The following is a 25,785-nucleotide window of genomic DNA, read 5'->3' as shown; positions in this document are numbered from 1 at the left end:
GGTCCTAGCCGAATGTTAACACCGATGGGACTGAACCAACGCGCCGTCTACTGGAAGGAAAGCTAAAGGTTTGCATCACTAACTGTGTGTATTTCTGATCAGATCTTGAAATAAGTTGGATATCCGGTTGTTTGTACTGAAAGAAAGACGTCAGTCGGTAACAATAATATTTAAAGATTTACCGGTTTGCATTTTTAGATCTGCACTGAAGAGTGAAGACCAAATACGTATTTTCAGGTGTCAAATACGGTAAGCTATCATTTACTTATTCTCACAATTTTTATTGTGAATATATCGCTATTTTGTCTTTTCATGGAATATACTGTTCGTGTTTTCAAACGAAGGCTTATTTTGGAGATATGCTAGCATGCTAGCACGTTTACATGCGGTCCTACACTAATAAAACATTACTACTTCGACCATAATAATAATATCGTTAAAAACTCAATAACTACAATAAGTATACATTAAAATGTCTAAAACAATCAATAATATAAGATGTATTAGTATATTTCACCTAAATGTAAGCCTAATATCTAATTTCGACAGTGAATTGAGGAGTATGATAATGTCTTGTTTTTTGTTTTTGTTTTCTGACCAAACACATTACTGTAATTTATATGGCATTATTTACAGAATGTATTTATTTAATAAAATGTCCTTCAGTATAACCGTAGTTCATATAACAAGAACTTGTCAGTCATATTTAGATCAATAAACATTTGATGAAGTGTTTAGACCAGAGATGCCCAAAGTTGGCCCATGGTAACCTTTGATTTGGCACACTATCACATATCAGCCTTATGCCATCTGAGAAGTGAGGGAGAACGATGACAAGGTGGTTGTTTTTTTTAATTTTATTTTTTTATTGCTGAGATACAAAAAAAAAAAAAAAAAAAAACAGTCAACGGAAAGTAAATGATTCAATTAAATGTTTTAAATAAATCAGACTTCTAAAATGTAAATACTGTCACTCGACAGATAGAGGTAGGTAAATAAAGGTAAAGGCAGGAGCAGCTCTGAGCAGTGTATTCAGTATTGAACTCCATTATGTTATAAATGGGATTGTTTATGATTTTACTGTAATAAGTTCATTATAACATCTTAAAATTAAACTAGAGTAGTTAATTTGATTTAAAGTAACATTTTCTAGTTTTTATTAAACATTAAATAAATTAGAAAATTACCCATGGCAAATTTAATGTATACGCTTTAGTATCCAGTTGAATTATTAGCCCCCCTTTGAATGTTTTTTCTTTTTCAAATATTTCCCAAATGATGTTTAACAGAGCAAGGAAATTTTCACAGTATGTCTGATAATATTTTTTCTTCTGGAGAAAGTCTTATTTGTTTTATTTCAGCTAGAATAAAAACAGTGTTTAATAATAAAAAAAAACATTTTTATGTCAAAATTATTAGCCCCTTTTAGCTATTTTTTTCATTATTCTACAGAACAAATCATCGTTATACAATGACTTCCCTAATTACCCTAACCTGCCTAGTTAACCTAATTTACCTAGTTAAGCCTTTAAATGTCACGTTAAGCTGTATTGAAGTCTTGAAACATATCTAGTAAAATATTATTTTCTGTCATCATGGCAGGATAATCAATTATTAGAAATGAGTTACTAAAACAATTTTATTTAGAATTGTGTTGAAAAAAAAATCTTCTCTCCGTTAAACAGAAATTGGGGGAAAAAAAAACTGGGGGCTAATAATTCAGGGGTGCTAATAATTCTGACTTCAACTGTATATATTTGTCCCACAGCCCTCAATCAAGTTTGCTTTTTGGCCCTTTATAGGAAAAAGTTTGGGCACTGTGTAGACAGATCACTCAAAGCTCAAAAACTGTTATATTAAATCTTTATAATTTGTTACTATTCTTTAAAATACATACAGTTTTGCTCATTAAACTTACTGTCAGTAAGTTTTTTCAAATAATTTCAAATTTGACTAAATTTAGAAATAAAAAGTATGGGTGGCTCGGTGGTTGGCATTGTCGTCACAAAGCAAGAAGTTCGCTGGTTTGAGTCCTGGCTAAGTCAGTTGGCATTTCTGTGTGGAGTTTGTATGTTCTCCCCGTATTGGTGTAGGTTTCCTCCAGGTGCTCCAGTTTCATGTCGAGTGGGTAAGCTAAAACTGGCCATAGTGTACGTGTGTGAGTGCAAAAGAGTATGGGTGTTTCCCAGTACTGGGTTGTGGCTGGAAGGGCATCCGCTGTGTAAAACTTATGCCGGATAAGTTAGTGATTTATTATTCATCTTGTCTTTGACCCAAATATGTATATTTTCCTGTTAAATCTGTTAAATCATTACATTAAAAACTAAAAAGTATTGTAAAACAGTATTGTAACATTAGAAAAATAAATAAATAAATAACTATTTAATTAATGTGTACTTGTACCATTCTGCATGCAGAACGCACTACAGTGAGAACCATCAATATTAGCTGTCAATACAGCATATTGCGGAGAGATACAATGAGAAGATTTTACACCGTTGCAGATTTGTAACAAGTATTACTCTGAAAACTGTTTCTCGTGTAGCCTGACCTCCTCCTATAAAAGATGAGTGAGTTGTCATTTTAATTCCATTTAACATCAGTATGTAAAAAATGCAAGTGAATTACCAGTAGAGGGAGCCACAATGCTACAAAAACATTCCTGTTAATATTGCAAGCTGTGTGTTATTCAAGGGCATCTGGCAAGGACAGAAATCTCACAAGCATTACAAAAAAACACATTTAGGACATAAGCATAGGTTTTAAAGGGAAAGAAGTATATTTTACCCCTTCTTATAAATGGCTTTGAAGTATTAGAATATATACAGACAATTTAGAAAGTCTGTTATTTCAAGCATTTTTTTCATGGTGTCACAAAAATGCATTGTTTATATTAGTAATGACTGCAATCTTACATGCCAATATTTTATTTTGGGCCTCTAAACCATTAGTTTTTATATTGGATCTATATTTTAACATTCATAATCAAACATTTGCCCAGACTGAAAAACATCAAGCAGTACTTCATCCAATTAAAAAATATTTTTTTTATCCTTTCAGTTTAATAATATTTGTTTTATTTTTTAAGTAATATATTTTAAGTTCAAAACATACATTCAAAAATGATGTTTGCTGTTTGTTCAAACTACTTATTTAATATGAGCTTAAACCACATTATCATTAAGGCTTTTTTGGGACAACTTAATTGTTTTATGCTCAACCCACTTAAATTAGTAAAATCTACTAAGTTTGATTCCTTCATGTTGTCCCAACACAAATTAATTGTGTAGAACCCAGCAACTCAGCATGTTTTACAGTGTTAGTTAATATAAATGTTTTTGATTACAAAAATTGTTTTGACCAATATAAAATTTAAAGGTTACTCACTGGCCAGTGCATGCATATTAAACAGAAACTCAATATGCTTTGTACTTTCAGGAACAAATAAATGTTGTTTAAGACAAATGGTTTATTTTTCATCGCCTAACGTGATCAGATTTAGATGTGAAACCATTACCTTAATTTTTTTTTAATTGGATGAATGAACATTTTATGGCAATTGTTGTTTGATTAAAGCTATATCTTCTTTAAATTGAAATTAATTGAATTCCTTCAACAAGACAAAATATGCTTTGTATCGGGTTGTATAAAATTGTTCTCGTGGAGATAGAAAATAAAGGCAAATTATTTATTTTTCATTGGGTCAAATAATAAAATTTACACTACGGTTCAAAAGTTTGGGTACATTTAAAAAAAAAAATTTCTTCATGTTTTTTAAAGAAAATTATCCTGTTCATCAAGGCAGCATTTATTAAATGTAAAAAAAAAGTAAATATTTATTGAAAATTTAACAACTGCTTTCTTATTGCATGTAGTTTCAAATGAAATTGTTACTTCAGTCCTTATTGCTTTTATTATTATTATTATTATTATTATAATTAATAATAATAATAATAATAATTTGGCGAGGCAGTGGCGCAGTAGTTAGTGCTGTTGCCTAACAGCAAGAAGGTAGCTGAGTTGTTGGTTCGAACCTTGGCTCAGTTGGTGTTTCTGTGTGGAGTTGTTCTCCCTGCCTTCGCGTGGGTTTCCTCCGGGTGCTCCGGTTTCCCCCACAGTCCAAAGACATGTGGTACAGGTGAATTGGGTAGGCTAAATTGTCCGTAGTGTATGAGTGTGTGTGTGAATATGTATGTGGATGTTTCCCAGAGATGGGTTGCGGCTGGAAGGGCATCCGCTGCGTAAGAACTTGCTGGATAAGTTGGTGGTTCATTCCACTGTGGCAACCCCGGATTAATAAAGGGACTAAGCCGACTAGAAGAAATAATAATAATTAATATTAGAGTAATTTGTGAAGGATCATGTAACTGAAGACTGGAGAAATGAAACTGAAAATTCATCTTTAAAATCACTGGAATAAATGATTAAATTAAACTGTAAACTTTTGAACAGTTATTTTATAGTGCAGTAACATTTCACTTTCACAATTTTACCGTTGGCTGCACGGTGGTGCAGTGGGAATGTTCGCCCTACAGCAAGAAGGTCACTGGTTCGAGCCTCAGCTGGGTCAGTTGGCATTTCTGTGTGGAGTTTGCATGTTCTCCCCGTGTTCATGTGGGTTTCCTCCGGGTGCTCCGGCTTTCCCCACAAGTCCAAAGACATGTGGTATAGGTAAATTGGGTAAGCTGTAGTGTATGTGTGTGAATGAGTGTGCATGGATGTTTTCCTGTACTAGGTTGCAGCTGTAAAACATATGCTGAATAAGTTAACAGTTCATTCCGCTGTGGCGACCCCAAATTAATAAAGGGACTAAGCCGAAAATAAAATGAATGAATTGATCAATTTGTACTGTATTTTTTATTAAATAAATGCAGCCTTGGTGATCAGGATAAGCTTAATTTAAAACATTTAAAAATCGTACCAAACTTTTGACTGGGAGTGTAGTTGTGAACCATTATTCTACATATTTTGATTGGATGAATGAAAGCTTCTTTCCAGTGTGAAACACTGGAAAAAAGTGATTCAAATGTGATTCCTTGGATTTACAAAATTGTTTTAAGCTAAGTGGTTGTAAACAATTTATTCGGGCTGAATTTAAACGAACCAATTAAGTTGAACATCAATAAATTTTATTAGTTTGTTTAAATTCAACTAATTGTTTGCAACAATTTTGCAGACATATTTCTTTCAGTAAATTAGAAAAATAATCACATATGAAGGATTAAAGTAGTCATGTGGACTGTTTTATAAACTATGAACTGACAGAATTTACAGGAAAGGTATATGTGATTCATTCATTTTCTTGTCAGCTTAGTCCATTTATTAATCCGGGGTCGCCACAGCGGAATGAACCGCTGGTATATGTGATATATACAGTCATCAATATTTGAAGTGGATCAAAAATATCTATGTTGTACTAAGAAAGAATGGGTATTTTTTAATAGCTTAAGTTTTAATTCCCTTCAAATGTTCACTACTTTTACAGTATATTAAGATTTGTAATATATCTCTACTTATAACCACTGTAGAAATGTCCAAATAACATTCACTTATAGAAAACAAAATACAGAAAGGCACAGTAAACACTATATTGACTATAATATAAGTTTTTAAATGTATAGAGAGCATGTTCCTTAACAAACAGTGACAAATAAATAACTTCAAGCAGCAGGTGATGCGCCATAAGCTTCACCATATGGAGTGATTTTGCTTTGCATTTGCAGTCTACATTACATTTGTCTAGTGTGCAGTTTGTTTGTACTGGACCTTCTAGCATTTTTTCTTTCAGAAAGTCTTGCCCTGACCATCGTGGCAGGACTGATTTTCTACAGTCTTCTATTTCTCGACCTCAGGTCGTTTTCGATGAACATCCACAAGAGATCAATCACTTCTCATCTTTTGTTGAAGCTGGGACTCTGGATCACTATTTGAGAGATCTTTCCGAAAGGGTCCATACTGTCTATTTCAAGGCCCAACTGATGGTCCTGTCCATGGTTAACAGAAGAGTGCTGTTCCCCTGAGTGCTGTTTAGTGTGTTCCTCTGAAAGTGTGTTGATCATGGGGAGGAACTGGGATGCAGAAGTCCCATCGTTACTGTGCAACTTGTTTTTCGCACCACTTAAAGTCACAAGAGCTCCGTGTTTGCTCGAGAAGTAGACGTTGTAGCCGTCTGGAAGGATGCGTTCCAAAAAAGAGCAGTCCTCTTTAGTGTAAATGTGCTGCAAAGCGAAAGAAAACACGTATTAAATCACAATATATGAATGTCTCATCGACCTGCCCTGCCCTGCATGTGTTTTACGTTTTTTTTTTTTGATAGCTGTTTGCACACCACATGAAGAGGCCAAGGTTGTTATTGCTGTTTCTTTTCAATGAGGTTTTAGCTATGCAAACATACCCCACCATGGGCAAAGGTTGCTGCTATGACACCATTCAAATCAGCAGAATTTTGGGGGGAAATATTTCTTGTGTGTTCTGGTCAATCGCATTAACTGTGCCATCAAGCACCCAAGTCATTTGCAGTCATTCATAATTTGCAATCTTTCCAAGCAAGCATTTATTGTTTTTAAAAGATGTCTAATAGATGTCTAATAGATGTCTAAATGTTGTCGTCTTGGCTAAAACAAGACTAAATTTGGACTGTCAGTGAAAATCTAATAGACGTATAAGAATAGGCAAAAACTAGACTAGTCATCAAATATGCAGAAATTAATGACCGCACATATAACGTTTGTCTATCTGATGACTATTAGTTTTGGGCTAATCTTAGATTTTCACTGACTAGTTTAGCCTTTTTAAGCCAAGCTGTCTGTTAAACACTTTATTTATTTATTTATTTTGCTGGGTTTTATCTTTTCGCACATTTTACAATTTTCCCTTTTGTATCCAGAGATGGACAGTTTTGAAGGATGTTTACCAAATACCGATATTCGTTTTTAGAGTTATATTCATGATGACTGCGTTCTCCGTGATTGGTCTAACCCTAAAATAATGTTCTAACGTCAGATGGGAGGAATGAACCCGTGACCAGAACATAATGTCAATAAAGCTTGGATGTCTGTGGCGAAATCGGCTTGTCTACACTTCCTCAGTCATAAAGGACGTTGCTGGTGACCTTAGCACAACAAGGTTATCTCTGGCGAATGTGTGTAGTTTTATTATTATTGATGGCTGGGAGCCGAAGTTCCACTCTCTAAGAATAAAATTATTGTACGTCACTTTTCTAAAAATGTATTTCAAATACATAACCTTATGTACTTGACCTCTGTCGGTTCAATCAATGGTTGCTTCCATCTGTTTTTGAAATAGTCTAGGTTTTGGCTGGGTTTTGACCTCTTAAAACAATTGATATTGGCGTATCTATTATGGGCTCTGATCATGATCGCTTGCATATCAAAAACTTTTCCTAAATTTGCATATATGCAGATTTTTTAAGTTACATCTGTTTGTCAAACCTACCGATCCGTACAGGTTTCCCAGTCTTTCCATGCAAAGAAATCGGGAGCTTGCAACTCCCTTAATGGCTACGCAGCCTGTGTCCACCGGCCATATCTCCATCAAACCTTTAGAGGAAAAAAAAAGATATTATAGAATGTAATAATGTATGAAATGATGAAAGCTAGAAACGAATTTTACACACTGTTTGGCGGCAGATTTAACGTGGATAGAGTGATCCTAATGCTCGTTTAGGTTACATGTGCAAATTCCTAAAATATTTATTTGCATTAAACTAGAAAATGCATATGCGTTTTGCAGAAGAACATCAATGACTTGTGAGGTAACGGCAAGACGTGAGTGTTTGTGTTGTAAAAATAATACGTAACAAAAAATTAATGATTCGAGTTACTTTTTCTCTGACCAAAATTTTCATTGTTTTTGATAAATTTGTTCAAGTCAAAATGTCTGTAACTATGGATAAAAATCAATTAAAACAATGTTTGGGAACATCTTATGCTTCATAAATATGATAAATCTTTAGGCATATATAAGCACACCTCTCACAAATCTCTCATTTAAATTAAGATTTTCTATAGGATGCTTTATCGTATTATCTTTGTGCATATACATAAGTTTAGTCAGTACTGAAGCCAAATCTAGAGCTAATCTAAAAAAACAAAAAAAAAAACAAAAAAAACTTATGATACCGGCCCAAAAATTAGTAGCCCAAATGTAGGCTATATGTTAGGGAAAAATATTTTACCTTTTTTTTTATCAAAGCTTTTTTTGAAATTTACGTAGTATTTTCAGGGATATGTTTTAAATGTATTATTATTCTATTTTTGAAGACGTTCGGTGACTAAAATATTATTATAATACATATATCCGTTTAATAAATCTGTTTTGTTCAAATGCACCCAAATATATGACCTATATTCACTGAGAAATGGATAAAAATATTCGTTTTCAAAATGGGGTGTGCTCATTTGCTGAGCATTGCATTCAACAAAAAGTACATAAGTTTGACTCAATTACGCTCTATAATGATATCTATTCCACGCGTGTTATAGGTCACTAACAATTTACCGACAATTTAGCCTAATGTAAATGCAATAATCTATATATGTACATGGGAAAACACGTTTTATAAACAATATTTTTAAGACGTTCAGGCTACACCCACGTGTTTTTTTGTATTATTATTATTGTTATTTTTTTTTTATTGACGGTTGCACCACTTGACATTTTTACGCATTTTTGTAAAGACAACATGAATAAACTTTTAAGAAATCGACTACTATAAAATTGTGCTTTAAAAAATAGTTCAAGTCTTTTTCATCTTGGACATCCTTCCTGCCTGGCTCATATACTTAAAGTGCTGAGTTAACTATGACAGTGATTTTGAGCTGCGGTCACTTACTGTCCGAGCTTTGCATGTGTGATCCACTGATTTCTCCGTCTGTGTTTATTTGCAGATGTAAGCCATGTCTGGCTGCGTACAGATGTCGTAGCCGGACGGCTTCACTCCAGTCATTTGCCAAATGTGGACCAGAGTCGGGCAACGGGAGGCTCTCCACGCCGATACTTCCACAAACAGTGACAAAGAGTAAGAGGAGCATTATTAAGTATTATCTGCAGTAATTAAAGACCGTCTTGTTCTGATAGGAAGCATGCACACACACTATCTCCTGTGTATTGCTCTGTTTTGGCGCAAAGCTCTGCGACTGGCCTTTAAATTGTCCTCTTATCAGATCAATCGATAAGCTTTTTTCCCCCCTTTGGCAGTTCTGAGAAGAAAGTTACACACCCCGCTGGACATCCAACAGACGGCCAAGACGCAATAAATTAGACAATTTTAGTCTATAAATGCTTCATTATGATGCATCTGTCATGCATCTCACAAAATAACCAATGTTTAAACTTGTGCCTTACATGCATGCATGCATTAAACTTTTCTTATACTGCGTCTGATAAAAAAATGCATTAATTAGCGTATTTCTTCTCTATATTCATAAGGATGTTAAGAACTTTAGTTAAAACTCGTTGTTTGTCCATATTTAAATGTTAATTTAAAAATCTACAAAAACATTTATAACAAACATTTTCTAAAGATACGGGGATTTCAATTTAAATGAAAAGTACCGAAATACGTAAAAACAATTGCTAATAAAATAAGTTATGACGAACTCGTATTAAATATGTTTTTTATTATAAAGTCATATCAAGTTATTAGCCTTTTCTTTTTTTCTATTTTTTTCTATAATTTTCTTATTTTTGTTTTATGTTTAATTTGATTTATTAACTTTTTTCTTTTGCAATCACCGGACAGTTGCATAACCTACATACAATTAAATCCCACAAAATCTTGCTAAAACTACAAATTTTATTGAATCTATATTTATCTACATTTTCATAAATAAAAAAATGAAAATAATTTGTGAACAAAATTAGTGCCGCCTTTTGTAAGCCGCAAGTTTAAACTTTAAGCTTTTGACACTTTTTACGCACATACGTATATAGATTTAAACTTGTTTGGTTTTTAACGTATTGTGCCTGTTATGTGAATTGCTGAACTCGCAGGATTTTCTGAGAAGTTAAAGAATAATTTAGAGTAAATATTTCCATTCATGAAAATGCTGCCTGTAGGGTTCAATTCATAGTAATGATCGCTGGATGGCGCTGTGAATTCGTTGCACTGTAGAATTTATTTATTGTTTTACTGGGACTTTTGGATTGATTCATTCATAACAAAGAAGAGGGGGGAACTACATGCAAAAGAAACTTTAAAATAAACATTAACGGCCACTTTCATTTATTCATAAATGTCAAGAGGTGCACTTACGTACATTGTAAAACCCAAAGTTATTGTAATTCAAACCATTTGAGGAAACCGATTGCAACAAACCATTTAAGTTCAAACACTAATCCTAATGAGTAATGTAGTCCATTTGAGTAAATGAAGCTATTTGAACGAAGTAAAACCCAATAAATGAAGAGAACTCAGACCAACTGAGTACTGTGACATTGTGTATTGCTACAAACCATTTGAGTTAAAAAAAAATCTATATGAGCACTGTGAACTTGCACCATTTAAGTTGAAGTGATGATGTATTTAATTAAATTATTACCTTCAACACTGAGTTCAAAACTCTTTTCAAATGAGTAGAATTAACTTTCAGTAAATTTTGAGTTAACTACACTTATTCCATTTGATAAAATTTACTGTTGGGTTTTACAGTGTATGTTTTAAGGTCTAAACTGTACATTTGAGGTACAAATATGGACCCTTTCTGTACACTGTAAAAAGTGATTACTTAAAAAAAAAAAACCTGTTGCCCTAAAAGCAATAAGTTGCTTTTGCTTAAAAAGACTTCACTTTTAGAATTATGCACACAGTTTGTTTACTTAACAATTTTAAGGTAACAAGTTTACCCTCTTTTTTCAAGTAAAGTCAAATAATCGCTATTTGCAGTGTACAAATGTGTACCTTTTCAAAGGGATAGTACCATGGTGAGTTTTTTATTTATTTATTTTTTTTCTGAGAGTATTTAAATTCAAATCTTAGAGTACTGTTCACTAAAGTTTGTGTTCAGTGCACATTTATTTCCTATGAAATTAGAAAACGTAATATAAAGTAAAACATAAACAGAACTGATGTCATATTAAATCTGAAGACATGAAAGAATGCTGCATTCTTCTGCTGAGTGACAGAATTTCCAGCATTATTTCATCCCTTTTGTGTCATTTGTGCAATACTTATTCATTGTTATACATATTCGGTGATGTCACATCACTTTAAAAGCTTGTCTTTGTGCTGTTTTTCAAAATTGTGCACAGGAAGTGATGTAAGTCTGAATGCTGACCTTTGCCGCTATTCAGTTAGCACTAAATATTTCTGAAGCTTCTGCAGCCCATACACAAACCACTATAGTCCTGCAGAGGAAATTGGGAAAATTTACATACAAGTCCCAGGCCATTCATTAGCCAATCTCTATTTTTCAATGAAAATCATATTTATTCAGTTCCAACCAAACCCCCCAAAATATGTATTGTTGATTATGTAATGCCTAGTTGATCAAAGGTCCTTGTCTGGATGTACTTTGTAAAGTGTTAACAGTGAATTAATGGCCTCACACAAGCAAACGGATATGAAACTGTGGCAAAATTATAGCATTGATAACCCTTAAAGGGTCTTTGAAATTGTTATTCTTGTATCTCTTCTTCTTTATGAATGGTCAGAGTTGTGTGCTGGAGTATTCTGCGCTCCATGGGGAGATCCACTGTAAAGTAAACAGGGCGTGTTTACTTATGGGTCAATATTATGACGCACATAAGAGTAAAATACATATTGCCAGTGGTTTACACAGTTTGAACTTTTCAGATGCCCCTTTACTGAATTGAAAGCTCACCTAGAATGCAAAAGCCATAATGACAACATCAATGTGTTATGTGACCTGACTGGTTCAGCGGTTACCTCATGGAAAGTAATCTATTGGATTACATTGTTTGGTGATGTAATTTTATTCACTCATTTAACTAGTTAACTATTTTATAGTGAGCAGCGTATATTTGAGGGGGCGTGCAAGAAGTTTTGTGCTGTAGGCTTATACATAAATGCGATCTCACAACATTTGTCTTTGAAATAACGCCACAGGTAGTTGGTGGATCGATGTAAAAAAGGCCTGCCGCCATCACAGCTGGAAAAAATCCTAGAGGAAACACTGAATTCAATACTTTTTGATTAGTATAATTTTCCATATTTGCAATGCCTGTATTTTGGATTTTTCTTTGTTGTCCACTTAGAATCCAACATTGAAATCATTTTTGTTTGTTATTGGCATTGATTGTTTTGAAATTCAAATGGTACTTACATGCCTGTGTTTTTATTTCTGTAATCAATATGACTTTTCGCGATTTAATCATGATTAATTACAAAAAAAGTGTAATTAATTAGTTAATTTTTTAATCAATTGACAGCCCTACAAATTATGTAAAATACAATTATTTGATATCTTGTAATAGTTTCATTTTCCAGAGAACTTCATTTAAATTGATTGTGAAATGTGTATGACATGTTTGAAGTGGTTGTGGTTGAAGTGAGGCCACTATTTCTTGTGTGTTGCCCTCTTGTGGAAACTTCAAAGCTTTACTTCAGTCTGCAGAATATAAACTCACCGAGTCACATCAAAAAAACTGCTTCATAAGTTCTTTTATAAGTCTAACCTCAGCTTCCTGATTAATCCAGAGGATGTTTTGCAATTAATTCCTGTGTAAGATTACATGCCTCAGTTCTTAATGGCCGTATGCTTGGTGGAGGTGGTTGCGTTCATGTTGTGGAAACACAGGCGGGATTAAACCTCTGAAGTATTTGTATGTCAGTGAGCTACTGTCTCACCAGCGCTGCATGCAGGCACTCAGCGTTTACTTTGAAGCCCTCAAAGACTGTTTTGACTAGGTGTCTCTTGTTCCTGTTGTGCCAACATGACCCACTTTGTTGGTGTTGGTTTAAATTAAAGCCATCTGAAATCCTCCTCTCTTGTTCGGCACAAAGGTCTGGGCCTTTAAAGCTCTCAAGATCAGGGAGATTTACTGTGTTGTTTTATTCTTCAGATCATCCAAATAATGGTTCATAGGACTTTGTGTATAAAAGCTCACCGACTGTACTAGGGAGAATCCTGATAGCATTTAGGAGTACTTTACACTGCATAAAAAAATAATTAAATAAAAAATCCAACCTCCAGTCTAGTATGTTGATATGATGAATATGCTTTTATGTATGAGAAGTACTTTTTACTACAATATTATCATTCAATTAAAAAACAATAAAGTAACAAGCAATATTAGAGTGAAAAAAATATTTTAGATTTTTAAAACAATATATTTTGCAACAAATATTTCTTAGAAAAAACAGTGTCTAATTACAGTGGGTACGGAAAGTGATTGTGTAATGCATGAGGACTCTTGACTGCAAAACAAATGGTCCAAATAAAATAGCATAAACCTGACCTAACCTTTTTGAAAACCAAAGCATCTAAATTTGCAGGATGAATATAAATTTTAAAAGAGCAGATTTAATTTAATTTAATTTAGTTTTATTTTATTTTATTTTATTTATTTTTTTATTTTTTTAATTTATTATTATTTTATTTATTTTTTTTTTTATTTTACTTTACTTCAGTTTAGCCTCTATGACAGAGGTCGCCACAGTGAAATAAACTGCCAGCTTCCAACATAGGTTTTATGCACTGGATGCTTTTCTGCAAACTAGTACTGGGAAACATTGACGCACACTTATTCACACACACACACACACACACACACACACACACACACACACACACACACACACATACAATAACACCCATTTAGTTTATTCAATTTACCTATAGCGCATGACTTTGGACTGTGGCGGGAAACCCGGAGCACCTGGAGGAAACCCACGCCAACACAGGGAGAACATGCAAACTCCACACAGAAATGCCAACTGGCCCCACCGGGACTGTTAGGCTTTATATTAATATTTTATATTTAAAAATTTTTTTTATTTTATTTTCAGCACAAAATCAGCAGATTTAAATGATTTCTAAAGAATCATGTGACACTGAAGGATGGAGTAATGATGCTGAAAATTTCAACCCATTTTTCTAAGAAAACATAGCTGTTTTATATATCGTCACATGTAAATTCATAAGGTTTAATTAAAAGAAAAAACACTTTCATGTCCCCAAACCTTCTCTTAATCCAACAATCATTCACTGAAAAAAATATTAAGTGGATTTACTGATTTTGTTTAAGAGTAAGTGGTTGCAAACAATTTATATGGGCTGATATAAAAAAAAAAACTAATTAAATTGAGTACTTTTCAGCTTAATTTGTTTGTTTAAATTAAGTCAGTTCAAACTTGTTTGCTAGCACTTATCTTAAAACAAAAATCCGTAAATCCAGTGAATCATACTAAAAAGTATAAATGAGATCACATAAGTTCATACTGTTACATCACACTCTCCACGCCAGATAAATAAGATCCAGCCCCGGATGCCAGATCTTGTCAGGATATGTCAGTTTCTGTGGACAAACTCCAGGAGTTTCCAATACCCAAACCTGTTAACCAGTATTCAACTGTATTAATAGTCTACTATCAATAGAGGAGTTGACTGTGGAAGGAAGCCAAGCAGGAGACGAAGTGATGATAATAAATAAGCAGGGTTTATTGACTAATCTTAGTTGCATGTGTTCCTGTGCACTCTCTTACTTCATCTGAACAGCACAAATAAAACAAATGTTATTATAGAAACTCTTCTCAGTGGAAAGGAAAATTTCATAAAACACCATCACTATAAGACTAAAAAATGGAAAAAGCACAAAAAGTGGAACAAGTAATAAGAAATATAAATAAAATAAAGAAATCAAATCAATAAATGATTAATATAATAAATGATAAATATAAGTTAAGTTTATTTTTAAACTTATTTCGAGAGGATCTACCCATGATTCGCCAATCGGAGGATTTCTAATTCACTATAAATAACCAGAGTTTCTTACTTTATTTATCTTTGTCTTGAAGAATCCCCCTTCCACCCCTCTTCCTCCTTCTTTGCCTTAATAGGGTGGCATGGCTGCCCAGTGGTTAACACACAGCAAGAACGTCACTGGTTTAAGTACTTAACTGGCCAGTTGATGTTTCTGTGCAGAATTTGCATGTTCTCTCCATGCTCGCGTGGGTTTCCCCCGGGTTCTCCAGTTTCCTTCCACACTAAAAAGACATGCGTCATGTAGGTGAATCAAACAATCCAATTGACACAATAGTCAAGCTCTTAACCAGCAGTATATCTCAACATAGCAATCCCTAATTTGTCATTAGCCATAAATAAGCAGGGGAGTTCTCGAGACCTAACTGAGCTCAAACTCCCCTCTCGCCCTGCAAATGGAGGGAGCCCCGGGCCTGAGGATCTTATGAGCATCATAACATACTTTATAATCAATCATCAGCTCTTGTGAGTTCTTGAAATGATTTAGAAATATGAATCAAATAAATGGATGACTAAATACACCATGGATGACTAAATATACAATGGATGACAAAAAATACACCCCCCACTCTCCTCTAACTTAAACTCCTCGCAATAACTGCACTGTTTAACATTTGCACGTTTAAAATTTGCACATTCACTGCACCACATTGAACTGTTTACTTATTGAACTGTGCATACCCACTGCATATGGACATTTGTAATTATGTACACACCCACTATACATATACACTGTAATCATGCTTATTTATCTGCATACTACTGATTATAAATAGCAACCTGTACATATATTCATATATTGTTACATATACACTTGTAATCATGTTTATCTATCTGCACACTACTGATTATTAATAGCAACCTGCACATATATTCATATATTGTAAATCTGCTCATAGCTTATCCAACCTGTATATAATGTTCATAGTACATCCATCTGTAAATATCACCATAGTTTTTTATAACTGCACTTTATAACTTATTCCTGTATCCTGCACTTGCTGCTATTGCACTGCTGGTTAGACCTAAACTGCATTTCGTTGCATTGTACTTGTACATGTGTAATTACAATAAAGTTGAATCTAATCATCTAATCTAATCTAAATGAATAACTAAGATTTATGAATGATTATATAGCCATAACTGATATTATCAATGCAAATTAAATAATAAAAAACTAAATATAATATAATATAAGATTGATTTCCTTTTAAAGCACACATCACAAATTTCAGATTTTACAATACGAAGTAGCCACTTAAGCATACACACCAAAGCCCAACCAAAGCATGCTCTGGCACACCTCTTCCAACCGTGCCAGGGCCGGTCAACTGAACTGCGCCTGAGCCCGGATCGGAGAACCCACACTTGTCAAACAAACCGGGAAACATGCCTGGGTATGGTTCGGATAGCATAGTGTAAGTGCACTGAGTACAAAATGTGCCTGAACCTGAAACTGAAGATGCAACGTCACCTTTAGGGGACTGTTACATATGGATTTGTTAATCATTCTTAGTTTCCAATGAACGCGAACTGTCGTAGTTTATTAAAGACGCAAACCCCTCACTACATCAGCTGCACCTTCAGCAAACCTCCTAAAACGTGTATCATGAGGATAAAATGAGGATAAAAATAAAAATATTTGACTGCGTGTCACTGCATGCTGATTTACTAAAACAATATAACTAAAGCAATTTCCACTGTACTGAGCGAGCACGCTTCTCTTCCTGTTAAACTGAACAGTCGTATCATCGATGACAGAAGCATGCTCAGGTTCGGATGGTAAAGATGCAGGGTGCAGGCCATCGGGGAAGGTCGCTTCGGCATGGATCTAGGCAACCGTGCCTAGTGTGAATACGCCCGAAGTCAAAAAGTTACAAATTGCTTTGAAATTGCGTTGAAAGAAGAAAAAAATATATTTAGAATTATCCTGGCAGCTAGCTCTCTGCAGCTCTCACATGGTCGCCCGTTGAAGCTAAGCTCCGGTCAGTACCTGGATGGGAGGTCACATGCGAAATGCTAGGTTGTTAGTGGTGTTAAGCCTGGTTTATACTTCTGCGTCAAGTGACCGGTGTAACCAACGGTGCATGCAACGCGCGTAGCTGTGCATTTATACTTCTGCGCGTCACTGTTGGTCTGCATTAACACTTCCAAAACGCTAGTTGGCAGTGAGATGTTAATGTGTCTCTGTGTCGAGTTTCTTCACCTGTGTTTTGTTCTTTCTGAACGCTTCCGGGATGTACAAGTGGCTCAAACTCGCTCATTTTCATTAGCTGGTGTTTGGTGTGTGGTCCGGTGTAATATGGCTGCCATAGCGTCATCCAGGTGGATGCTGCACACTAAAGGTGGACGAGGAGATTCTTTTTCAATGTGTAACTGTGCGTTCACACCAAAGGTGGTGAGTTCGCTACATTAATCTCGTATTTAAAGGAGTTGTTGCAGCATTATCAGCAAATCTGTTACATTCCCTCTTAGAAAATGTTTTCTAGCGTGAAAATGTTCATTATATCAAGTTGCATGTGGTGTGGCTTTACTCCATTTATCCAATATGTATCCAAAATGTCAGAAATATTCTGAAGCAGCAATACTGTTTTATATTGTCGCATGAGATTCCCGCCTTTTTAAAGAAAATAAATAAATTAAAAAATAAATAAATAAATATATATATATATATATATATATATATATATATATATATATATATATATATATATATATATATATATATTTTTTTTTTTTTTTTTTTTTTCCTTTAAAAAGTATGTATATCATATATATACACACACACACACACACATATATATATATATATATATATATATATTTATATATATATATATATATATATATATATATATATATATATATATATAACATTAATGCACATCAGTAACTCTATATTACTTTGTGGTATGGCAACGCTACTGCAAAGGACAGCAAATGTCTGCAGAGAATGGCAAGGACTGCAGAGAGGATCATCAGGACCCCACTTCCTTCTCTGCAAACTATCTACAATCACAGAGTCCACAAGAGAGCTGCCTCCATCCTAAAAGACCCCACGCATCCACAACACAGAATATTCACACTGTGAGATGCAGGACTGCCAGACTAAAGAATCAGACTAATAAACAGATAGACAGTGGACATAAACAGTTTTATTTATTTCTCAGTAGCACATTAAATTATTCGTCCCAGTTTACACTATTAATACATACAATTGCACTCAATCTGCTCCGGCCATTATACTGTTGTTTGCACGTAAGCCAATTGCACTAGGCAATTTTTGCATAATAAGCACAATTTTAAACAATTAATATACATTATTTACATTTGTTTACATTACTCCACAATCAGTGTTATGTATTTTGTACATTCATAGATATTTAAATATATACATTTTATAGTTTACTTTTGTCACTTCTATGTATGTACAGTTGAAGTCAGAATTATTAGCCCCCCTGTATTATTAGACCGCTTGTTTATTTTTTCACCAATTTCTGTTTAACGAAGAGAAGATTTTTTCAACACATTACTAAACATAATAGTTTTAATAACTCATTTCTAATAACTGATTTATTTTATCTTTGCCATGATGACAGTAAATAATATTTCACTAGATATTTTTCAAGACACTTCTATACAGCTTATAGTGACATTTAAAGGCTTAACTAGGTTAATTAGGTGAACTAGGCAGGTTATGGTAATTAGGGGATTTATTGTATAACAATGGTTTGTTCTGTAGATTATCAGAAAAAATATAGCCTAAAGGGGCTAATAATTGTGTCCCTGAAATGGTGTTTTAAAAATTGCTTTTATTCTAGCCGAACTAAAACAAATAAGACTTTCTCCAGAAGAAAAAATATAATCAGGCATACTGTGAAAATTTCCTTGCTCTGTTAAACATTATTTGGAAAATATTTAATAAAGAACAAAATATTTTTGAAAGGGGCTAATAATTCTGACTTTAACTGTATGTGTATGACATGTATATTTTGTGTATGACTTCACTGTGGACGGCAAAGTAAGAATTTCATTGTACAGGGAGACTTGTTTCCTTACTGTGCCATGACAATAAACAAATTGAATTAACTCGCCATTCGCAAGTTTTTATAATGTACAGTTGAAGTCAAAATTATTATCCCCTGCTTTGAACTTTCTTTTCTTTTTTAAATATTTTACAAATTATGTTTAACAGAACAAGTAAATTTTCACAGTGTGTCTGATAATATTTTTTCTTCTGGAGAAAGTCTTATTTGTTTTATTTTGGCTAGAATAAAAGCAGTTTTAAATGTTTTAAAAGCCATTTTAAGGTCAAAATTATTTGCCCCTTAAGCTATATATTTTCCGATTGTCTACAGAACAAACCATCATTATACAATAACTTGCCTGATTACCCTAACCTGCCTAGTTAACCTAATTAACCTAGTTAAGCCTTTAAATGTCACTTAAAGCTGTATAGAAGTGTCCAGAAAAAAATATCTAGACAAATATTATGTACTGCCGTCATGGCAAAGATAAAATAAAACAGTTATTGGAAATAAGTTATTAAAACTATTATTTTTAGAAATGTGTTGACAAATCTCTCCGTTAAACAGAAATTTAAATAAAAATAAACAAGGGGGCTAATAATTTAGGGGGTCTAATAGTTCTGAATTTAACTGTATGTCTGTAAGAAAACATGGAAAACAATTGGAAATCCAGTGACCGCAATAATCAAACTCTTGGGAACAACTGTAGTTGGAACCAAAGTTCACAGGGCTATGTTCTCTGAATCCTCTCAAGCGTTGGGCTTCTACATTTCAATTGCTTGCCACCAAACCGCATCATAGCTTATTACCATGAAGTTAACTTGATTTCAACTCTCCTCGACACCCACACCAGCGAAAAAATGAATGACTTCTGCCTACTTTGACGCTCTTTTGCTGCTTTCAGTGTGAACGCTTAGTAAATCGCTTTGAGTGTCCAGAAAAGTGCTATATAAATGTAAGGAATTATTATTATAAATATCGGTATAGTAATTTTCAAACAAAGGCAGCCTTGTTCATCAAAAGAAACATTTTCTTTTTTCAAATTAAAATTAATTTATTCAAACTCTAATCCAATCGCATAAATATGGAGCCTGTATATTCTTATGCAGCAGCAGCAGCTCCTCGCTCAAGTTCAAGTTCCCTAGGGAAAGGTAAGAACATTCAGAGATTCCCCTAAGAGCCAAAGGTGCAGAATAGAAAGTGACTGTCAGCTTCCCTTCCTCTCAGTCTGAATGCTGTCCAGCCGGACCCATGATTACAGGGCAAGAGGCGCAGTCATTTCCCCTCCACTAATGCCCCAGCATACACCTCTAAACATGGTGGAAGTGTGAGGGTTTGAGGATGTTTTTTTTTTCGCAGCTGTTTGAAGTGCCTTGTCTTTATGGGCAAACATCTGGAGTATCCCAAACAGACAACTTACAGCTGGCCCTACAAAGAGGGCACGAGGCGCAAACACCCAATCTAAATACAACTCTCAGACAGAGCGCCTCAGGCATCCGAATATCCCTGTACTCTCCCTCTGCTCCGACATGCAAAAACAAACCGCAAGTGCTCATATTTACATGCACACAAAATTGCACTGACCCCAATCTCGAATGATTTCTGCTTCTAACTTGTTCAAATATAAAGAGATCGGTTTTAGGCTTCATTATTGCACTGTCCCCTGTTGAGTTGTCTTTTGGAAGGCCTCCATCCATTTCATTTTGTGTTTGTCAGCAGGTGTGTGTTGGGATAACAGTGATTGCGGAGGCTACGGGTTCGCTGGCAGTGGAGGTTGGAGCAGATGCATTCATGTGGCTGCTTGTGGCTCAGACCAGGTGTGGGAATTTGAATTCATCTTATTTGCTTTGCGACTTATTTGCTTCTGTAGGCCCATCCTCCACCTACATCTATCTATCTATCTATCTATCTATCTATCTATCTATCTATCTATCTATCTATCTATCTATCTATCTATCTATCTATCTATCTATCTATCTATCTATCTATCTATCTATCTATCTATCTATCTATCTATCTATCTATCTATCTATCTATCTATCTATCTATCATCTGCCTGCCTCCCTGCCTGTCGTCTGTCTGTCTGTCTATTTCTGTCTGTCTGTCTGTCTGTCTCTCTCTCTCTCTCTCTCTCTCTCTCTCTCTATCTATCTTTCTATTTATTCTGTCTGTTTGTAATCTGTCTGTCTGTATTTGAGTAGCAAACTGTGACATCACAGAGTCACAGTTAATAATCCTTTATGGAGTTAATGTGCAGATTTCAGATTTCTGTTTTTTTACCTTTCTGTCCGGTTTTCTGTGTTTTAACCTTCCTGTCTGTCTTTGTCTGTTTTTTTTTTTTACCTTTTTGTTTTTCTGTCTGTCTGTCTGTCTGTCTGTCTGTCTGTCTGTCTGTCTATCTGTTTTTTCTGTTTTTAACCTTCCTGTCTGTCTGTCTGTTTTTATTTATCTGTCTGTCTCTGTCTATTTGTCTCTTTTATCTGTCTGTCTATCCATCTCTGTCATTCTGTCTCTGTCTGTGTCCATTTGTCTTTTTGTTTATACCTTTCTATCTGTTTTTGTGTGTGTGTGTGTGTGTGTGTGTGTGTGTGTGTGTGTGTGTGTGTGTGTGTGTGTGTGTGTGTGTGTGTGTGTGTGTGTGTGTGTGTGTGTGTGTGTGTGTGTGTGTGTGTGTGTGTGTGTGTGTGTGTGTGTTTCCTGCCTGTGTTTGTCTATTTGCCTGTTTTTATTTACCTTTCTGTCTGTCTGTTTTTCTGGGTTTTTTTATTTACCTTTTTGTCTTTCTGTCTGTCTGTCTGTTTTTCTGTTTTTTAACCTTCCTGTCTGTCTGTCTGTCTGTCTGTTTGTATTTATCTGTCTGTCTCTGACTATTTTTCTCTTTTTTTCTGTCTGTCTGTCCATCTCTGTCATTCTGTCTTTGTCTGTGTCTATTGGTCTTTTTTTATTTATCTGTCTCTCTCTGTTAGTCTGTTTTATCTGTCTGTCTGCCTCCATCAGTTTGATCTGTCTGTCATTCTGTCTGTCTATTTGTCTGTTATTATTTACCTGTCTATCTATTTGTCTGTTCTTACTGTCTGTCGTTCAGTCTGTCTGTCTTTTTTATCAAATTCTTTCTTTCTTTCTTTCTTTCTTTCTTTCTTTCTTTCTTTCTTTCTTTCTTTCTTTCTTTCTTTCTTTCTTTTTTATCTTTCTTTCTCTCATTCTTTTTCCCCTTTCTTTCTTTCTTTCTTTCTTTTTTATCTTTCTTTATCTCATTCTTTTTTCCCCTTTCTTTCTTTCTTTATTTCTTTCTTTCTTTCTTTTTCTTTCTTCCATTTTCTTTCTTTCCCTCATTATATTTTCCTTTATTTCTTTTTCTCTCTCTTTCATTAAGTTTTACTTTCTTTCTTTCTTTCTTTCTTTCTTTTACTTTTTCTTTCTTTTCATACTTTTTTTCTTTCTCTTTCTCTTTCTTTCTTTCTGAAGAATCATAATGCATGACTACTTACAGTTTTTAGGTAAGTTACATTTCTAAAAAAATGCTTTCATTTCTCGCATTTCACAATATCACAGCTTTTCTACATCAAGCAGAACTAAATGCAGACAACATAACAGATGAAATATGTTTTAAAATCCTTTTAAAATACACACAATATCAAGGCTTGAGCAAATGTTATTTGTAACATAAGTGGTTTTGGCTTGCCCTGTAAGAGCACTACATGGTGGCACAACCTCTCTGTTCTTTCTCAAGGAAGGCCTAAAAACACAACCACAGACTAAGCCACAGTAGCCCAAATGTTCCACCTTCCTCCTCCTCCTCCTCAAAGCCTCCACCTGGCTGCCAGAGCATCAGCAAGGGAATTACTCCCAATATGCTTTCTGTTAGCGAACACATTGTTGTGAGCTGTTAAGCCATTGACCTGTCTTGTGAAGTCTTTGTGCTCTGGAGAACTTGAAAGGCCTGTTATGATATAAAGACAGTTTTGGGCCAAACAACTTAATGGAGAAGAGGCACTTGAGAGGTGGATGGATGTTTATTTGGTTGACAGACAATGAAACTGACGCATACAGGCGGTGAGGAGAAACTATTTTTAGGAAGGCCTTTACTGCCCTCGTACAAGTTTATTGGAGCAAAAAGTTGTCATTCTTTTTGGGCAATGATAGGCCTCCATTTAGCCCAGCTCATGGCCAGGAATACATGTGTATTAAGTGACCACACCTGTCTCACTTTGCCTGTCCCTCTTTAAATTGAAAGCTTCATTTCAATGGGCAGACTGTGTATTGTAAATTAGGGATCAATGATGTGGTTTATAATTCATTTTAAAAGCAGTTCATGCATATGCTATCTTCAGTATACTAAAAATTTGCTTTATTTTCTGAATTAAAAAGCTCAGTTTGTATTTTGAAAGGACTAAAAGTGGATGAGTTGAAAGTTTGTATTACAGAGATACAAAGAGCAGTCATAAAGTGTTTAACATATTATAGATTGTATGCCAAGGTCAATTAGTATCTAAAAAAAAACTGTTAGTGTGGGCTTTTTAAGATGATTAAATGTTATTTTAAGGATTTTTTTGAATTTTTTTAATGAAGTATAAAGTTTAAAATAGTGTCACTTCCTAAAAATAATATGTTTGGGTCAAAGATAAAGGGGAGTTTTTTTCTTAGTACATTAAGGACTCCATTTTAACGATCTAGGCGCAAAATCTAAAGTGCATATCGCAAAAGCATTAACGACTGAAAAATACAGTTTGCGCCCTGCAGTACAGGTTTGTGCTTTATTCTCTTAATGACTTATAGGTGTGTTTTTGAGCATAACGTGCTTTAAGCCAATCAGAGTCTCATCTCCCTTTCCCTTTCAGAGTCAGTTGCACCATGACACATTTGCTATTTACATGGCTGACTTTGTAAGTGAAAAAACACTTCACTAGCGAGAAAACCGGCACCAGGATAAAGAACGAGAATTCTCCAATTAGCCTCTTTACTTTACTCATTTACTTTTGTGAATAAGGAAAGGTATCGTACACTATCCACTGAAAAAGTTAGCCTATATATTTAATTTTGTTTGTTAAACATAAAGATTTGTTTCAAAACAAGATCTAAATTTAGTTCTAATTTTCAGCAAACAAATAAATGAACAAAAATAACGAAGTGTGGTTAAATAACTGAGTTATATCCAAACCTACATCCTATTCTTATGCCCCATATGGTGATGCATACGTCTTCAAAACCTGACAGATGGACAAATCTAAGCTTGTTTTTATTTTAAAAGGTGGCGCAAAATGTGAAAATTAAGGTTGCTCTGGTCTGAAAATAGCAAAAAAAAAAAAAAAAAAAAATGCTGCACCAAACACATCTTGTGCCTTGTTACACCAGCTGTATGGTAGAATCCCTAGCAGTCTCTTTAATTCTGAGCATGTTCACCATGATTTACCTAAATAAACAAAACTGTCCTTTAGGGTCATTCATGCATTTTTTATTGTAAGCTTTGATTTTATGTTGAAAGATGTTAAACATCTTTTTTATGTATATTTCAATGAATATTCAGTATAATATCTACACTGTAAAAAAATTATATGGACAATTAGTCATGACAGCATATGTTTATATTATTACATGAGTTAATAATATTCTAATGTAATTTTAGAAGTTACGCAAGCTGTTTTAAGTCAGTTTAACCAACCCAGGCTCATTCTGAAAACGTACCGCTATAACATTTTTGGTGAGATGCCGCTGTGTACGATTTTTCAGATATTAGACTTCTCTTGTGAGTGCTATTCACGCCTGCTGTTCTTGCGTAAATCTACTAGAGGCCGCTGGCAATTGACTGACTGACTGACTGACTGACTGACTCATCGACTGACCCACCCTCCTCCTTCCCTAAGCTCAACCAAAAGTGTTTTTAAAAACACAGATTGACCAGCACACTTCCACCCACTTCCCCAAACCCATCGACAATTTCGAAAAAGCAATCCAGAAAAAGAAAAGCCCTCACCTGATTTTTACATTTTCACATTTTACCACATTCTCACCCTGTTATTTACTTGTTTATTTTATTTTTTGCCTTTTGTTTATGTTTTACCTGCTTTTTGGAATAATTTGCGATCTCCAGAAATGTATGCTACGATTTCATAATGAGCCTATATTGTGTTTAACATAAGTTTAATGGACGCATAAGGTTAATTTGATTGAGCTTAAAAATGTAAGGCAAACATGATTTCTCTACAGTGTATGTATATAAAATTAATTTAGTAAATTTTAATTGATGCAGAAACTAAATGAGAATCTAATCATTATTAAATAAATAATTAATTATATTTGTAAAAAAGAAATTGTTTTTTTTCTGTAATTAAGAAAAATTCTAATAGATGTATTCAAGATATAGGTTACAGTTAATTATTTGCTAATTATATTATTATGTTTTTAGATTTATCAAATTGAAAATAATAATAATAATAATAAAATATAATAAATACATCAAATTAAATAAGTGTTGTAAAACTATTCGAAACTTTTAAATCAAGATTTAATTTTATATATTAGGCACATTATCTACTAATTATCCACTTATAGGAGAAATGTATGTAATATCCACACTTCAAACTGTTGTTACAAATAGACAGTTGAGTGGATATTAGGGCAGATGTGGATTGTTCTTTGTCATTCACGTCTCCATTTGTCATCCTACACTTACGTGCCAGTAAAAAATGGAAATGCATAACTCTGTTTGCATAAAACGTCAGTTTGTGGATTGTACTAAAGAAAGACAATAGCCCTGGCAGTTGATCTAAAGTAAAAGCCAATCATGGCTTCACAAA

The 25,785-nt window shown here is 34.1% G+C and overlaps 2 protein-coding genes across 14 annotated transcripts in view; one reads left to right on the top strand and one right to left on the bottom strand.

The window, feature by feature from the left end:
• Window positions 1-42: 42 nt before the first annotated feature.
• The window catches only part of ano1a (anoctamin 1, calcium activated chloride channel a), a 330,549-nt gene continuing 304,806 nt past the window's right edge, over window positions 43-25,785 (top strand). For 2 of the 12 annotated variants that reach the window (XM_073906385.1, XM_073906379.1), the window contains exons 1-4: window positions 43-68; window positions 199-249; window positions 8,910-9,040; window positions 20,711-20,808. The gene's annotated coding sequence lies outside the window, so the exon portion shown is untranslated. Of the gene's footprint in view, window positions 250-8,909; window positions 9,041-20,707; window positions 20,809-25,785 lie in introns of all 12 variants that reach the window. The other 10 variants (XM_073906387.1, XM_073906380.1, XM_073906390.1 and 7 more) reach the window with 6 other exon arrangements.
• On the bottom strand, window positions 5,701-9,148 carry fgf19 (fibroblast growth factor 19). Of its 2 annotated transcripts, none has more exons than NM_001012246.2 (3): window positions 8,851-9,148; window positions 7,456-7,559; window positions 5,701-6,218 (listed from the first exon to the last, which is right to left on the bottom strand). In NM_001012246.2, the coding sequence occupies exons 2-3, from the start codon at window positions 7,552-7,554 to the stop codon at window positions 5,892-5,894; spliced, it is 426 nt and encodes a 141-aa protein (NP_001012246.2). In that variant the 5' UTR covers window positions 7,555-7,559; window positions 8,851-9,148; the 3' UTR covers window positions 5,701-5,891. The 2 variants fall into 2 exon arrangements, with proteins under 2 accessions (NP_001012246.2, NP_001296288.1); NM_001309359.1 differs by having other exon boundaries at window positions 8,855-9,148.

The sequence above is a fragment of the Danio rerio genome, chromosome 7, assembly GCF_049306965.1.
Source record: "Danio rerio strain Tuebingen ecotype United States chromosome 7, GRCz12tu, whole genome shotgun sequence".
Taxonomy (NCBI): Eukaryota; Metazoa; Chordata; class Actinopteri; order Cypriniformes; family Danionidae; genus Danio; species Danio rerio.
The sequence above is the reverse complement of the archived record's forward strand: the minus strand, read 5'-3'. Positions and strand labels throughout refer to the sequence as shown.

Excerpts from the sequence above, each read along its gene's own strand:
- fgf19 (NM_001309359.1), bottom strand. The coding sequence starts at position 9,053 with ATGCTCCTCTTACTCTTTGTCACTGTTTGTGGAAGTATCGGCGTGGAG. Across the intron at positions 7,560-8,854 it reads ACACATGCAAAGCTCGGACA|GTTTGATGGAGATATGGCCG; the intron begins GTAAGTGACCGC and ends TTTCCTCTAAAG. Across the intron at positions 6,219-7,455 it reads TGGGAAACCTGTACGGATCG|CACATTTACACTAAAGAGGA; the intron begins GTAGGTTTGACA and ends TTCGCTTTGCAG.